The 15,942-nt window shown below is 39.8% G+C and overlaps 1 protein-coding gene across 1 annotated transcript in view; it reads right to left on the bottom strand.

The window, feature by feature from the left end:
• Positions 1–568: 568 nt before the first annotated feature.
• Positions 569–15,942, bottom strand: part of LOC140952914 (uncharacterized) — a 24,750-nt gene continuing 9,376 nt past the window's right edge. Inside the window, exons 6-29 of the mRNA XM_073402368.1 lie at positions 15,148–15,347; positions 14,068–14,118; positions 13,897–13,986; positions 13,683–13,795; positions 12,852–13,173; positions 12,526–12,657; positions 12,099–12,173; positions 11,399–11,572; positions 9,500–9,559; positions 9,239–9,322; positions 8,957–9,058; positions 7,982–8,161; positions 7,084–7,203; positions 6,603–6,712; positions 6,433–6,502; positions 6,138–6,236; positions 5,567–5,632; positions 5,220–5,245; positions 4,680–4,734; positions 4,479–4,535; positions 4,157–4,396; positions 3,612–3,659; positions 2,748–2,843; positions 569–2,287 (exon numbers count right to left, since the gene is read on the bottom strand). Coding sequence (XP_073258469.1) covers positions 2,222–2,287; positions 2,748–2,843; positions 3,612–3,659; positions 4,157–4,396; positions 4,479–4,535; positions 4,680–4,734; positions 5,220–5,245; positions 5,567–5,632; positions 6,138–6,236; positions 6,433–6,502; positions 6,603–6,712; positions 7,084–7,203; positions 7,982–8,161; positions 8,957–9,058; positions 9,239–9,322; positions 9,500–9,559; positions 11,399–11,572; positions 12,099–12,173; positions 12,526–12,657; positions 12,852–13,173; positions 13,683–13,795; positions 13,897–13,986; positions 14,068–14,118; positions 15,148–15,347 — 2,636 coding nt within the window. The 3' untranslated portion in view covers positions 569–2,221. The remainder of the gene's footprint in view (positions 2,288–2,747; positions 2,844–3,611; positions 3,660–4,156; positions 4,397–4,478; positions 4,536–4,679; positions 4,735–5,219; positions 5,246–5,566; positions 5,633–6,137; positions 6,237–6,432; positions 6,503–6,602; positions 6,713–7,083; positions 7,204–7,981; positions 8,162–8,956; positions 9,059–9,238; positions 9,323–9,499; positions 9,560–11,398; positions 11,573–12,098; positions 12,174–12,525; positions 12,658–12,851; positions 13,174–13,682; positions 13,796–13,896; positions 13,987–14,067; positions 14,119–15,147; positions 15,348–15,942) is intronic.

Below are 15,942 nucleotides of genomic sequence, written 5' to 3'. Positions count from 1 at the left end.
TTTCTATAGACATGAAAAGCTATCCGGCACAATATGAATGGCAACACAAGTCGGAGTGGTTGGCCGAGAGGGCTAAGTGCACTGTAATGTGTAATCATTACACTAGGTTTTTGTTTTCCCCTCCACACTGTATTTAAGACGAGGACGTAACCACCCCCCAGTTAGTTCAAATAGATAAGCGCCGGTCTGCCGAGCGGAAGGTCGCGGGTTCAAGCCCCGGCCGGATCAACACTCAGGCTCTTAAAATAACTGAGTAGAGTGTGCTGCCTGTTGTGACATCTACAAATGGTTATTCATTCTAGTCTTCTTGGATGAGGCCAAAAAACCGTAAGCCCTGTCTCACAGCTCTTTCACTGTTCTGATTGTTGTGGAACGTGAAAGAACCCACACTGCTGTTCGTAAAGAGTAAGAGGTGTAGACCCCGGTGGTGTGGTACAACCTTTCGTCGACTGGGTTGGCAATGAAGGGGTTAATATCAGTAGGGACGCAAGTCCTGTTTTATCCCCTGTCACCGTGGCGAATTCAAAAAAGTAAGGCCTAGGCCTGCTTAATCAAGCAAATTGACAAAAAAATCACACTGTTGCTTTATTTTTATCAGTATCTTAGATAACTATACACTCTTTCTATACAATATTAAGTTAAAATATAACTTAGCGTTTCACTCTGAATAAAATACGGCAATAAAAATATGAATACAAAATGATAAGAACCATATCCTCGGCTAGACCTCACTATGTCGTTCCGAAATTTTATGAAGGCTAAGACAATGTAAGTGTTTTTATCAACTTTCTATGAGAACCCAACCGGAAGTTTGTCATGTACAGCTTACATTGTTTAAAACTTAAAAATCTTTTTTTTTTCCAGATTTCGACTATGGCTTTTGGAAACGAAAAAAGGCTTTCAATGCTTCCGAAAACAGTGTTCACGACAGTTATGGTAAATTAATATCAACCAATCTCAACGTTGTTCCAGTAAACCCATTAAGTGAAAGCAACTTATCGCGGACTTCAATGAGTTTGCCTATTGCTTTGGTTTTCTATCAGGGCCTCATTTACACGGTAGCCATATTGTCCCGAGAGACTGAAAAAAGCTCGTACGAAACCCCTTCAAAGGAGCGCTAAAATACACAACGATACACCTAGGTATAGTGTATAATAGTGGTCAAAAGATTTCTTATATAAAAGAGATCACATCACAAAATGGATAAAAGTGACGTATAATATTATACAAAATCAGGGCCCAGTTGTTCAACGCCAAATTTAGCTCGACTAATTCTTAAAACTGTCCAATGTCAGTGTCGCATTTGCCCGCTGGAATTTTTTTATTGTTTTTGAATAATAACCCATACGGGCAAATGAGACAGCTATACGCGAATGTTGAAAAATAATTCACTCTTATGTGTCAGTAAAGTAAGGTGCATTTATTTGCAGCACACATATGAGTCAAAATTCGAGTACCTGTTTACTTTCATTTCTTTCACGTTACACGTGTCAGATGGTATGCGATAAATTTATGGAGCTTTCAAATGTAAATGAGTCACGTGTAATGGTCAATTCAAAGAAGCAGTGACAAGCACTCTGAACGGAGCTAACGTGGCAGCCAGGTAAGATTGTAAATATTTGTTGTTCTCTGCAGAGTTAAAATAACTTCCTGTCATTTCTCCATATGGCCATAGTTGCTGTACACATTACTTTTTTGAACAAGCTGACAGCTCGCACGGGCAGTGTTTGGGCTCTTATCGAAGACACCTATACCCGTACGCTGCAAATATACCTAATTGAGTAAGGGTTACTTTAGCAATTGGGCATTTGGCTTTTGGGCCTAGCGAACTCACTGCAATAATTTGCTTAAATGACCGCCAACGGTTGAAGTGTGAAACAAATCCGATTGAAAATCCACAAAATTACCCGCGAACGCACCGGTCGGAGATGTGAGGGAACGGACTTAAGCGAATTTTTTCCGCAAAGCATCATGGGAAGACGTTTCAATCCTCCTTGAATGAGCGCCAAACATTAGCCCCTCACAGTGCGCAAAGCCCAACGCCTAAAGCCACCTTTATTGAATCAGGTACATATCCACCCTACGATTACCATACCGCATTTAGTTTTCTCGCATCTAGAATATATACGATGTTTTCGCTAAATTTGGCGTATTTGAATGGAATATGGCCAAGCAAAGGCACGTAAGTCATATTTCAGTGGACTATGAATCAATGGCACTGTTATCTGGAGTTGTCGATTATTTTCCGTTGTAATGAGGCGTAAGCTCGTTCCAGCTTCATGTTTTCCTGAAAAACCAAAAATGAAATCATCAACATAAGGCCTCTGAGATCGCAGTGAAGAGTTGGCTGTTTCACGTAAAAACGGCGACAGTCTTGGGTTTATTTGTCGTTCGGTGGGAGGGAAGGGGGTTGGGCGGGGGAGGGGGTTAGGAGAGATTAGGGAACTAGGCTGCTGAGTATCAGGCTTTCCTAAGGAGCTACGGGAGAGGAGATTTTATATGGGGGAGGGGGGCTATTAGGGAACATGACTCAAAAGTCGTGAGGCCTTAAAGAAATTTATTCGAGCGATTCATTTATTTTCACTGCCGAGCGCCCTGCCATACTCTTCAAACCCTGTAAACAAATTGAACCCCTTCCGCGTCATGTTTGACAGTACTCCCGTAATGATCTACACTTAGTATGGGCGGCATGCACGAATGGATCACTCACGATACGCAAGAGGGAAGAGCTACATTACCATCCTTACCTTGGTAGCATGTGTGAGCATTTTCTGTAACTTGGTCATTTCCATCATCTTTTGACTTAACATGGCGGCATTTCTTTGCGCTTTGTCTTCCGACATCTATAGAAAGACAAAATTTATAGGGTAACGGACTTATATAACCTAGAAACAAATCCCGTTTCGAGCAACTAAGTTACACAGAAAAGCGGGAAAAGAAAACTTGGGTTACTGAAAAGTGTATGCTTCAGTACGCAAAACAAATTAAAAAACACCGATTCTTGTAGCCCCGGGGGAGTACTTCGGATTACAAGTGACGGGGATGATCGAAGGATTTTTTGGGGTTTTAATTTTCGACTCCGCGGATGTTTGGGTAGGAAAATTTGGCAAGTATTTTTTAGGTGGCTCGATTTAAGTAGGGATTTTTAGGGGTATTCAAAACAATGTGAAGATTCCTGGTAGTTCACCCTCGTACCCCGGCCGCGTAGTGCTGCGAATAAAGTATCCTTATGGCATTTTTTTTTTTTTTTTTTTTTTTTTTGTGGGGGGGGGGGGGGGGGGGGAGGGGTTTATTCTTGGATTTTCGCTGCACGACTACAAAGTGAAAGTGCCTAATTTCTCGTTTCGTCGAGGACGTGAAGATAAGACAACGACTTTATTTTTCTTTTCCTGAACTTTGATACAGTCGTTTAGAATTGAACTCCAGAAAAATTTGCCAACATTTGACGAATTGAACGAGATGGAATAAGCGCGATAAAGTTTGAAGCAGCGCGAATTCACTTTTTAAATGACGTTTTCGTTGTCGTCGCCGTCGTTGTTGCTTAAGCTTCCTGTTGAGATCAAACTCTTCCAATGATCGTCTGTTAACATACAACGCTATAACCACGATACCTTAAGTGCAGCATGAAGCCTCCTCGAGTCTTCCTCACTCGCGTTAAACTACAAGCAATATCAAAAAAAAAAATTATTAGTAACGATCACATTGATCATGCAAATCACGAGGGGAAAAAGAATGAAGAAAAAAATTAAAAATTTAAAAGTACAATCAAACCTCCCTAGAAAGGACTCCTTGGGGAGTGGGGACAGAGGCACTTGGCCAAACATTGCGGGGAGGTGTCCGTTGTTTAGGGATCAGAACAAGAGTGAATGTGTTCGCCGGAACAAACAAAAGAACCCGGTTGCATAAGTTCGAATTTCCTCTTCAAAAACTCTTTCTCGAATGATCACTGTCAATTTGTTCCAGCCAAAGGTTTTTCCAAGGCTGACTCTGAAATGTTCAATTACACACATGCGAATATAACACGCGGTAACTATACTACGTCTTAATCACAGTAAAGGTTTTCCAACGGAAGATCCTCTTGAGGACTGACCCTAAATTGTTCGATCATACATACGCTCTGCGAATATTACACGTGGTAACCATACTTCCGCCTTACCGATTCAGTCGAGACTACACTACAGTGGCTATCATTCAGCGACTCGTTCTCGGATGACTTGCGCAGACTGTCATTCTGAGCCCGCAGTTGCTGCACTCTGCCCTGTAAGTGACGTAACAGCCTTGCTGTGCTGGTATCCTCTCCAGGCCTCGGACTGGGTGTTGTCGAGCTGAGACTGGTACCTACACCGCTCTCTGTTGGAGATGAATGGCCGTTTACCATGGGGCTGCCGACTGGGGTCTGGGTAAAAAAGAGGCGGTATCATGGTTAATGTCTTACTTTTAAGGAAAACTAAGAAGATTTTTGGTTTTTGTTTACTTACAGCAGCCTTAGCTTGCTTCAGTTCCTTTTCTAAACGATCGATGGTTTTCTGATAGGCCTAAAAATATAATATAAACATTAGTTATTACAAGGCAACTGAAAACAACCTCGTTCCCAGGATTGTCTCTTCCTCCCGGAAACGAGGTTGGACCGCAAAAATCTTTACGGGCTGAGACTCATTCACAGTCAGTAAATGACTTACCGTTCTCTCGGATTTGACCTGCAGCGCGTTTTTCTCACTTTCTTCTTGAAACTGCCTGTTAAAAAGCAAAGACATGGTGTTACAAACTTTCTAAACTCGTTAATAAGGCATCTATAGAGGCTTGAAACTCGCCAACCAAGTGAGAAAAGCAACTGGCGTTCGTCGCTATTTTCTTGGAAACCAACAGGCGAAGCCTTGAAACAAAACAGTACTGACAGGATATAATCACCTAAAGCAATCAACGCGAGCGTGTTATCGAAAATGCAGTGAACAAAATTGCCGAATACTTCACCTTTTTAATCACAAGAGTGTCTAGAATATATATTTGAATATGACTCGAATACGAGAGAGAATCAAAAAATAATTAAATGTGAAAAAAAAAAAAACGCACCGAGCAAACTGCACTCAAAGAGATTTCATTTGGATTGGTACACACTATTTATCCTAATACACCATACACAGACTCACAAGAGCTAAGTTTTTGAAGTTAATCCCAGAAACGAAAGGGTTTTAAAAGAGAAAACAATTGTTTCAACTTACTTCTTCAGTCTAGCCAATTCCTCCTCCTAGTCAAGAGAAAGAAAAAAAGCAGTATTGGGCAATTTAACATTAGAAAGAGCCTTTACGAGGACAAAAGTGCCAGAATATGGAAGGGTACTTCCGCAGATACGCATTAGCTGAATCTACTGCATGGTACTACTGGAGTACAATGTTGTTGATCTATGCCACACATATCGCATCGGGGGTGTATTCCAAAGACCTTGAGATAATTAATTAGAATAACTGCTATATGAAACAAATCCTAAATACTGACTGCAACAGTATATTAAACCAAACAACAATTGACTTAAGTGCGTTAAAAACTCAATAAGGTGTGTGTATGTTACCTTAGCACCAAGAGCTTTCTTAAACAAATACACTTGCTGGGGAGTGAGATCTCCGCTGCTTTGCTGCTGTAGAACAGAAGGAAAATAACGGCAACAGTTAGATAGGCATATCAGGTAGGTACTTCATGTACACTATAAAAATCATATATGAAGTAACTACCTTATGTCATCTTACTACCGCTGTCACGCTGCACTGCGGATGATTAAGTGCAGTCGCAAAAAAAGCAGGAAAAAGAAGGTTGCTTAACAAAAAACCTGCAACTATTGTCTGGCTAGAAAATGATTTTTGATCGATGATGATGATGATTTTTGGTCGACCTGAAACGGACTTGTAGACCGTCTAACCTCCTGAGAACCTGAGAACCAACTCCTGAACTCCGCGAGCTACTCACGCAACTGAAGGACCAAAACTACCAAGACGGCTTTGCCTCGAAACTACTTCACTCGCTTCGTAACACGAACGAGGTTGCATTCTCGACAAGAAGCCTTATGGTGGCGCCTCCTTTCATGATTCCGAAAGCTCGAGCAGTACAGGCCACTCGAGGATTAACAAACAAGAGAAGATAAATACCTGTTTTTTGAGGGCCAGTTCTCTGTTGTTTTGTTCAAGCTCTTTTCGGGCTTCTATCAAATGCTGTCTTAGCTCTTCATTGTATGAACGGAGATTTAGCTGCAAGCGATAAGAAACGAATAAAAACTCGGACCTTTTTTGGTCGACGACAATATAGGAAAACCAAAAGAAAACCCTGTAGAATTATTCATACTTAAGCTTCTAACGGCTCTAAAACTATTCCTCCCCCACCCCCCTTCATCACCACCACCACTAACAACTATTCCAACTTTTAGAAAACGTAATTCATAATTACCAGAGCATCTTTAGCAGGACTGTCCGTGGTCGACCTGGGACTTTCACCAACATAGCTGCCTGATAAATTTCTGAGCAAAACAAAACAACATAACATAACTTTGTGAGGGTTTTGTTTGACAAAGGATGAAGAGAACATCTCGCGGCAAATGATGTCTGACGTCTATTTACCTCACAGGGGTGTTGTTGGCAGAATCCCCAATCAGTGCCGCTGTTTTTCTACATTCTTCGTTAATCTCCTTTGCTGTTTCTTTCTCCGTTGTTTCTACTAATGCGCTCAACTAATGAAAACAACAGCCGACGTAAAGTTACTCACTTAGAGATATCACAAATAAAACTATCGCATTAACTCCACCCAAGCCGGTCACCTTTAATACGCCTTAAAATCTTCAAAAGTCGCGAATAGTTAACAGGAATAACAGTCGTTGTCGTTGCTTAAGCTCTCTAACGGAAATAGGAGACGTCGGCATCACGCAGGTTAAAAATGGTTAAGAATTCCAACTGGCAAGAGCGCGACGTGAACCGAGGGCCTCCGGATTACAAGTCCAGCGGTCTAACCGCTGGCACACGCTTCCTCAGCTCATTGAAAATACAAAGTTTGTTTCGCATAAATTACCTTTAGTCAAGGTAAAACTGAGAAAAATTCAATTACCTCCTGAATTTTGTCTCTCATTGTCACAATTTCCGTTTTAGCTTCGTTCCTGACGTGTGCAACAGCTTGCACCTTCTCTTGTTCAGCTTGCAGGTTTAACTCGCGCAACTTTTCGATTTCCTGTTGGTCAACAATAAAAATAGAGTTTATAAAAAAAATCGTTAAAATTTCCAGGATATTTGTGTTGTCAGAGCTTTTCTACGAAAAAAAAAACGCCGGCCTGTGGATCTCAGCTAGACCAGGCTGTTTTAAGCAAAGGAATATTATTTGCTTAGTGCTTGCTGTACTTCGTTAGTCACAAGGCAACCCAGGGAACCCATTGCAATTCACTGGTATCCTCTTGTACTACTTTACAGGTTAGTGAAAGAACGACAACGTGAAACAAAGTCTAAAAACACAACAAAATACTACACAACAGAAGATACAAAGCTTTAAACAATAGACCTTCACATATGAAATCCACCGCACAAACCATCGATTAACGCCTCCAAAGGGATGTTCTGATTGGTTAAAACAGGGGCAAATTTTGGCCAGTCAGAACAAACGTTGGGTTTACCAGAGAGTGCAAACCCAAATAATACCTGCTCCATAAATGCTCTCCAAACGATTGTGCCAAGCGGCTCCTTAATTTTTCTTGCTCGGGCAGGGTTCATGGCTTTCTTCGGTAAGGATTCAGAAGGCCACTTGTCTGAGCAATTACTCATCACACAAGTGCGCAAGAAACCTTGCTTTTTTCGACCTACGACATGCTCAGCACAAGCGGGGAGGGGGGGGGGGGGGGGTGACCAAATGTTTCTTTGTATCTGACGCGTTGGATTTTTTGGTTTAGAAGCTCAGTTGAGTTACACAACCGTTAGTTATACAAACACGAAACTAACAGAAGCTGCTAAAAACTAACCTTTTTAATCTTACTGACAGAGACATTCAGGTGATTATGACCTTGTCTTTCGGCCTCTAACTCCTCTCGCACTTGTTTTAAGGCAGACTCATATTTGTCGCGTATCTCCTCTAGTTTTGTCTGGTGCCTGGTGCGTTCGCGGTCTGCTGTTTCGCGCTCTTTTTCCAGCGCATTGCGAATCTGACGAAGTAATATTTAACATTAAAAACTGTCAAAATTAAAAAAAGGGCATTACTACCGTTGTGCCTGAAAGTCATGTCCAAAAAAATATGCTCTCGTCATAACTGATAATTACATAATACATAATTTACCACTACGAGTATTGTCTTTATTCCACAGGGATATAGTAGAGCGAGCGACTAAAATACGCGTCGTGTCGCTTTCCTCGCGGTGGCAATTTTCACTAGTACTCTCAGAAAATGAAAATAAGGATCGCTTCGCAGTGTGGTTAAATCAAGTGGTGCTGTAAATTTGCGCACAGAAATACAATTCCCTGATCCACGATTCTCATAACAAGCGAACTGATTTGCCTACTCTTAAATCAAGTTTTCGACCACGTTAGGTTAGGCGGAATATTTGCTTGTCTCTAAGTACTATTTTGTGTGGAGGGACTGGAGTGTAAACTAGATGAAGCTGCTGAACTTCAAACATAAACAAAATTTTAAAATTTTCCACCTTTAATACCTGTCACTATAAGGAAAAAACGTTTTACTGTAACTCAGATAAAGAAGAGACACGTCAACAATCGTGGCATGATGAAACACATTTTTTCGCGCTCGGCAATAGCCTGCGAAAAGAGGATAGCTCGGCACTGCTTACAATTTTTTCTACCAGCTGATTGGTTCGTTGGATTACTAAGTCTGTTGTGATTGGTCAGTCTGCAAGGTGGAAATGCCACGAAAATGACTCAACAAAGTACAATGTGTACAGAGTGTGTACAGCACTCAGAATCTCGAAGATCTAACGTTTACTTACGTGTTCTTGTGCCTCATTTCTCATCTTCTCGCCTAGTAACCTCGTTGCGTCTTCTTGCTGTCGAACTAGACCTCGTAACATTGCGATCTCATCATCCTTATTCTGTGGGAAGCAAGACGCCTTGGGTTCAGCGTTTCTTTTTTCAGTTTTTACTGGTAGTTGGAGTTAAATGGTGAAGGTTCTACTACAATTGACGGTTTAACAGTCAAACCAGCCATCTGTTCGCCCATCCTCACTCAAAAGGTCACACTATACAAACGTGAACAAAACTTCTTGATTTACCTTGACTATTTGAGAGAGTTCTTCTGATCGCGAGGAAGATTTATCTTCTACCCTTCTAAGTTCCAGCATTTTTTGCTCAAGAAGCTGAAAATCGGAGCCATAAGAATTATCAACCACACAACAATGAAAAAAAAAAATAACAGAAATATATCGCCTTGCAATACAGACATTTCTAGAACTGACTCACTTTCATCCGCCGATTGGGAAAGTTTTAGTGTTTGCTAACGGTTACGCTAACTAGCATGAAAGATATTACTATACCTCCTCAGTTTTCCGCTGTTTCTCGTGTAGAGCTGCTTCTTTCTCGTTTAAGGAGTCAATCTAAGAACAAAGTGATAAAAGAGACATTATTTACAAACACGACAGGGCAAGAATTGGTGTACGTTTCTTAGGTCATTTTATAATTTAACTTCTGACATTTTCATAGGCGACTTACCCACTGTCAAGATAGAGGTGCAGCGCTTAAAGATCTAAAGGAGTTCTGTACAGTATCGCAAATGATCCCCAACCGCAAATGATCCCGAGACCGCAAATGATCCCCAAAATGGACCGCAAGTGATCCCTAAAGTCGACCGCAAATGATCCCGTGAAAACTTGAGGAATGGAATGGATTTTATGGGACTGATTACAAAAAAGGACTGATTATAAAAAAGAAACCTTTTTCTCTCGCCTTTTAAAGAAAAAGGGAAGGAGGACGCTACAACCCAGGTCAATTTATACAAGGCGAAAAAAAAATGGAATAAATCTGAAAAGGTATGGTATTAACCGTATACTTCTTCCTTTGTCGATTGCTTCAATTTTCTTTCAAGAATGTTTCGTCTTTTGAAAAATTTAAGACAGGCAGGACGTTACGTAGAAAAATTGTTTTAACGCCTAGAAGCTCAACCTTTCTGTTGAGGAATACAAAGCCGGGCACCCTCTACCTAACAAGAGCTTTATTGACTTTACTGATCTTTTTGAAAGCGTGAAATTAATCAGCCAGAATATTTCATTTTGATTTTTCTCTGAAGTGTTAATTTTACCTGATAAACAGCAAGACATTTGTTCGTAACTTAGGTGCCCGTTACGAAACAAGACATGATTTAACATAAACACAAGTCAAAATGCCCCCGAACTTATCAATGTCCACAGGTTTCGGTTTATTCCGAAATAGCAACTTTCTTACATCTCATGGACGTGTTGTGAATAGTTATATTACCGTTTTTATGTATATTCATTTGTTGTGCTTTGCTGAAGACAGTTACCAGAAATCTAAACCTGGTAATGAGAAACGCAAAGCCAGGTAAGCGGTAGTTATCACGTGACAAAACATCGTAAGAAACCGTCACATTCACGGACTAAAAGAAAATCGCTTATGATTATTCGGATCCAGGAGGCACTTAGGAGAAAATTAAACAACCTAAAACCCTTATTTAGCGGCAATGAAGCGCACTGCATTTCAAAAGAGGTAAAAGGAAATGCTCTTGTATCAAAGAGCAAATAATGCTGACCAGAAACAACAATAACCGCAGAAAATGCGTGTCATGACCTCTCACTATGAAATAAGCAGCAAAAATCACATTTGCTCAGTCAATACGTTTTCCTCAGAGGTATAATCTACCCGCCAGAGCCGGAAAAAAGTCATTCAAACAAGCAGCATTTTAGCATGAGGTAAAAGTCGTGTGTTGCCTACCTACTTCGTTTTTACTCTTGAATGATTTTTTCCATTTAGTTTTTATTCATATATTTATTTGAGAAGTAAAATTTAGCTTTTAACCTGACCTATTGTAATAATAATAAAATCGACACGATGATCCGCACACTTGAGTCCAAGCCATTCCTATTTTTCTTTCGGGATCATTTGCGGTCGACATTGGGGATCACTTGCAGTCGAGGATCATTTGCGGTCCATTTTGGGGATCATTTGCGGTTGGGGATCATTTGCGGTACTGTACAGTTCACATTAAAGCCATATGCGCCAAAGAAATACTTGGCCTGAATCCATTCATCATCAAAGGCCGGTCGACTGGTTTTGTAATTATTTCAATTTCCTTACATTTTTTAAGTTTGACTCTGAGCGTTGTACCACGTATTTTACTTGGAACGAGGAAATTCAGACGAAATTACTTCTTGAAAACAGTTAACCTATCATAATTAATTTAAACGGGGAAAAAGTTGTACCTCGATTTTTAAAGACTTTGAATGAGTGTCTTGTTTTGCTAAGTTTTCTTTCCACTCGCTCTCGCATTCAAATAACTTCTGTTGTTCTTGAAACACTTGCGTCTTTAGGTTTGTTATTTGTTCCTCGTAGTCTTTAACGTCATTTTCTAGTTGATTTATCTTATGATCTCGACCCTGAAAAGCAGAAAAACAATTAAAATCAAATCAGAGATTAAAACTTTAAAAAATGCCATTGAAACTACAGTTAGGGCTTTATGCTTTGTTTCCTCGCACTACACTGGTCTGTGATCTCTTAAACGTCGCAGAGTTAAATGGTGATGAGATTACTTTATTGCGTGTCATTCACTTAAATCAAATCGGGATTAAATCCTTTAAATAAACACCAACAAAGCACCCACAACAGCCACAAATACTGGTATTTCCCTACTGACACTAAATGAACAAAATTCAAATACGAAAAAGAAATTTACACATGCAAACCATATAGATTTATACAAGTATAAATAGATTTATACAAGTAGTCACTACTCATCAGTTATAAATTGTAGGTCACTCCCACTACATTTATACTTCAGTCGAACCTCACTCAAAGTTTACTCCTATCCAACTTTTACCTCAAAAAAGGCCGTGAAGAAAAAATGGTCTGAGTAACAGCTTTTCGGCACTATCTTCACATGTTCTACCGATATCGGATCTTTACCTGTAACTTTTTGTTGAGTTCTTCCCTGTCTCTTCGCGATTTCTCTCGCAATGACTCCAACTCCACTTCTTTTTCCTGTAAAAATGAATTACTACTGAGTACAGAAATTGATAAGCTCTAATTCGATACGGACCTTACGGCTCTGTGGATCTTTGAGAAATTCTCTAGAACTACATCACATATCAGTGAAACAAACGTTACTATCGACTGAGCGGTTGCGCGTTTTGAAGGTAAAGATGACCAAATCCACAACAAAACATAAAGCAAATGGCTCCACTACATACTAAAATTGCGTGTCTCTCAATGAACCTCGGGAATCTCCGAGGAATACGGCCAGCTATAAGTTAACTATGAACTGCCAGTTTGTTTAAGGAAGGCTACTGACATCGGAAGAGGAAACGTAAGAGGTTTTCTCTCTGTTCCTCACCCTCATAAATCTGTTCCGCAGCACCTCAAGTTCTTTATCATGCATCGCCTTTGATTCGTCTTGCAGTTTGTGAATTGCGTTAATTCTTTCGTAATGGGAATCGCGAGCTTTGTGCCGTTCATCTTCAAGTTGCTACAAAAACAAAAAGAGCATTGATAGTGAAATAATGAACAAATGAACTTCATATACTAGAACCGCAGAATGAAGAAATGAATGCAAAGAAGCAAAGAAATTTCTCCTCACTACGTGTTTTGGAAACGTATCGGGGAAACAAACGAGAATGTAAATTTTGATATTAGGGTTTAAGGAGTGAAAACCTCACTGACTTGTTTAAGTTTCTCTACAGCCTCTTTGGACGCTTTTTGTTCCTCGTGTAACTGCTCGTGAAGAATTCCAACCTTGTGAAGATAATTCTGTTTCTCATTTGCAAAGTTTCCCTCGGCCTGTTTAAGCTGTGATTTCAATGACTCCACCTCACTTTGAAGCTGATCTTTTTCTATGCTAAGTTCAAGAACTTTGAGTTCATTTTTCTTTTCCACCTGGACAACTTGTTGTGATTCCTGTTTCTGTCTCCCGAGATAGCTTCGCAGTTCTTTAATTTCATGTTGAATATTATCTCTCTGAAGTTCCAGATCCATAAGCTGAGTTCTGAAGAAGAATACGGACATTTGATAAAGAGTTAGTCTACATCACGGTTTGCTCACATTTAAAAAATTAGCCATACATTGGTTGTTGTAAACTACATAACAGTTCAACATGTAGCTAAAACCTCCCCTTGAGAGAATATGCGCTTACTGGTGATGAACATTACAAAGGTAACATTATCCGTGTGTCTGTTAAAATGTTGTTTGTAATATAGCCGACTAAATTGACATTGGATGCTGCAAAGGCTTCTCAACCATTTAAAACTAGGTAGCAAGGCGATTTGTGACATCTTACTTGAAATGGTCTTACTTAATTACTAACTTACTCACAGACCCTATGATATAGTGTATTACTGGCTATAAGGCAGTAAGTACAAAAACCTTTGGTACATTGTAAAAAACTACACTACTAAGAAGATGTTTAAAAACAAACAAGGTCAAAATAGTACAATCTTTGTCTACTTTTTGTAATGGGGTCCCATCACACTTCTTTCTGTTGTTTAGCAGATTTACCTTGTTTTAGTTGCCTGTTGTCTGTACTGTTCCACCAAGTTTTCAGATGAGTTGACCTCGGCCTTATTGCGTTTGATCGTGTCTTCCAGAACCTGAAGTTCCTGCAACGCAATCTGGTGGAACGTTTTTATTTAGAATGGTATGCTTAACAATCCACCACAGAAAAAGATGCCAAAAAGCAGTTTAATTGCACAATGTGTTTAACCATTCCTACTTTTTTCTGTGACGTTGCTTCTTCAAGCTCAAATTCCACTTTTTTAACTTCTTGCAAGCTTCTGTTGAGTTTCTTTTCACTTTCTTGTAACTGTGATTAACAGACATGGTTTAGTAGGTGATGTGGTGTATCTGACTGAAATTCAGATCAGGTCATGTCTAAAATTCTCACCTTGAGTAGAATTTTCTGATGAGCTTCCCTCTGGGCATCAAACGCATCAGCCTAGAGAAACACAACATAACAATGAAAAAAAAAATTCTAGAAGAGCAGGACATAGAATATCCAGTGATCGCACAGAGATCTGCTAAATATGGTGCCTGGCTAGAGATTAACAAAAAAAACACTGTCATGTTTTCAAAGTTAGACTATAAGTAGTCCCTAGTTTTTTCTCTGGGACAGTAGAATGAGCAAAACACACAAGCACGTGTGCCTTGTATGTTTTGCTAGATGCCCTACTATCCCAGAGAGAAATGGCAAAACTACTTGTACAGTAAAACCCCACTGTACAGACACCCTCTTGATATGCATGGACACCTCATTATTACAGACTGTTTGCTTTGTCCAGTGGAAAGAGAGCACTTTTATTTTCAACCCACTTTATACGGACACCCTGTTAATACGGACACTTTCTATGGCCCCCGTAGTATCCATACTAACATGGGGTTTAACTGTACTCTATTTCATAATAATTTATAGTTCTTTCTAATTAATTGAACTACAGGGAGACGCGAGGCTGGATACAAGCAACAGGCCTTGAACATACAAGCTACTGAATTTCAGTAAAGTACATGTATATTGCATCTACTATGCAACAACAACCCTCAACTCATGGCGATTTGTACATCTGCAAACAAGCCTCCACAGAAGACCACCTCTCCAAAACATCCCCATTTTTGTCCCTCTTTTTTGTCAGAAGAGGGCCTGTTGATGGAGCCTTTTCACATGAAAATGTAACGTCTGCCATACTGGTGTCCTAAAGGCAACCATGCATGTTGGTTTCCCAAACCAATCCTGTGGGAGTTAACCCTTTTCTCATGTAAAAACTTTCTTTTCTTCAAAGAAATGCTTTATAGCTGTTGGCTACATGAGTGAAAGAGCTCCACAACAAAACTTCATAATCTTTATAAGGTAGCTCCTACAAAGTGATAAATATGAATAACTTACAGAGGTTCTCTGTCTTACAGTGGTATTAAGGAGGTTTTCTGTACAAGCAGTTTCTTTGCAACACCACAGGTTAGTTTTATAACTCACCTGATAAGCTTTGGTGGGTGAGAAGAGAGCCTGGGATTTTATTTGAGGTGTTGATGTCATATATCCTCCAGTTACTGGTGTATATTCATGGTATTCAAAACCTCTGGAACTTCCACTGTCAGAAAACTTGTCAGTATGAAATCGCCGATCACCTCTGTCTTTGTGTGGAGATGAAGAGTAATTTGTATCATGTCGATGAGCTGATGAATGGAAATATCATAAAAAGGGGTGCTTGAAACAAGGCCCTAAATGACTTCTGATCAAATATATAATTCTCCCCTTGATTGAAACTAAAGTGCAACACAAATAAGAAGGAGAATTCAGAATTCACCCTTTTATCAAAAGTCAGTCAGGGCTTTACTATTTCATGAAGAATAGTCACTCTAAAGTCACTTTCTCAATTCACGTAAAGCAAAAAGTCAGCCATGATGTCAGCTCAATGCTTTTGCTTCTTGTTATACTTTCTCCACTGAAGTAACTGCACCTGCTTTCACTGCCCTGCACATTATGCACTGAGTCTAACCACTCGCAAGACATTCAAGTGACTGTAACTCTATGCAAACATGGAAATTTTAAAAAATCAGCAACAGCTTAAGAAAGAATCCTTCTTAAAACTTTTGGCAGCAGACTGTTGGCAGTCTTGACAGTAACTTGCTCATTAATTTTAAATGTCAAGTTAAAGTTCATGAATGATTCCATGTTAAGTGGAACATCATTAAAGCTCATCACATTTATGCATATTAGACGTGATTACTACCTAGTGAATCTCCTGGCCACTTGTAACAAAAAAATTGC

This window comes from Porites lutea, chromosome 11, assembly GCF_958299795.1.
Source record: "Porites lutea chromosome 11, jaPorLute2.1, whole genome shotgun sequence".
Classification (NCBI taxonomy): domain Eukaryota; kingdom Metazoa; phylum Cnidaria; class Anthozoa; order Scleractinia; family Poritidae; genus Porites; species Porites lutea.
This window is presented reverse-complemented; position numbering and strand designations above follow the sequence as displayed.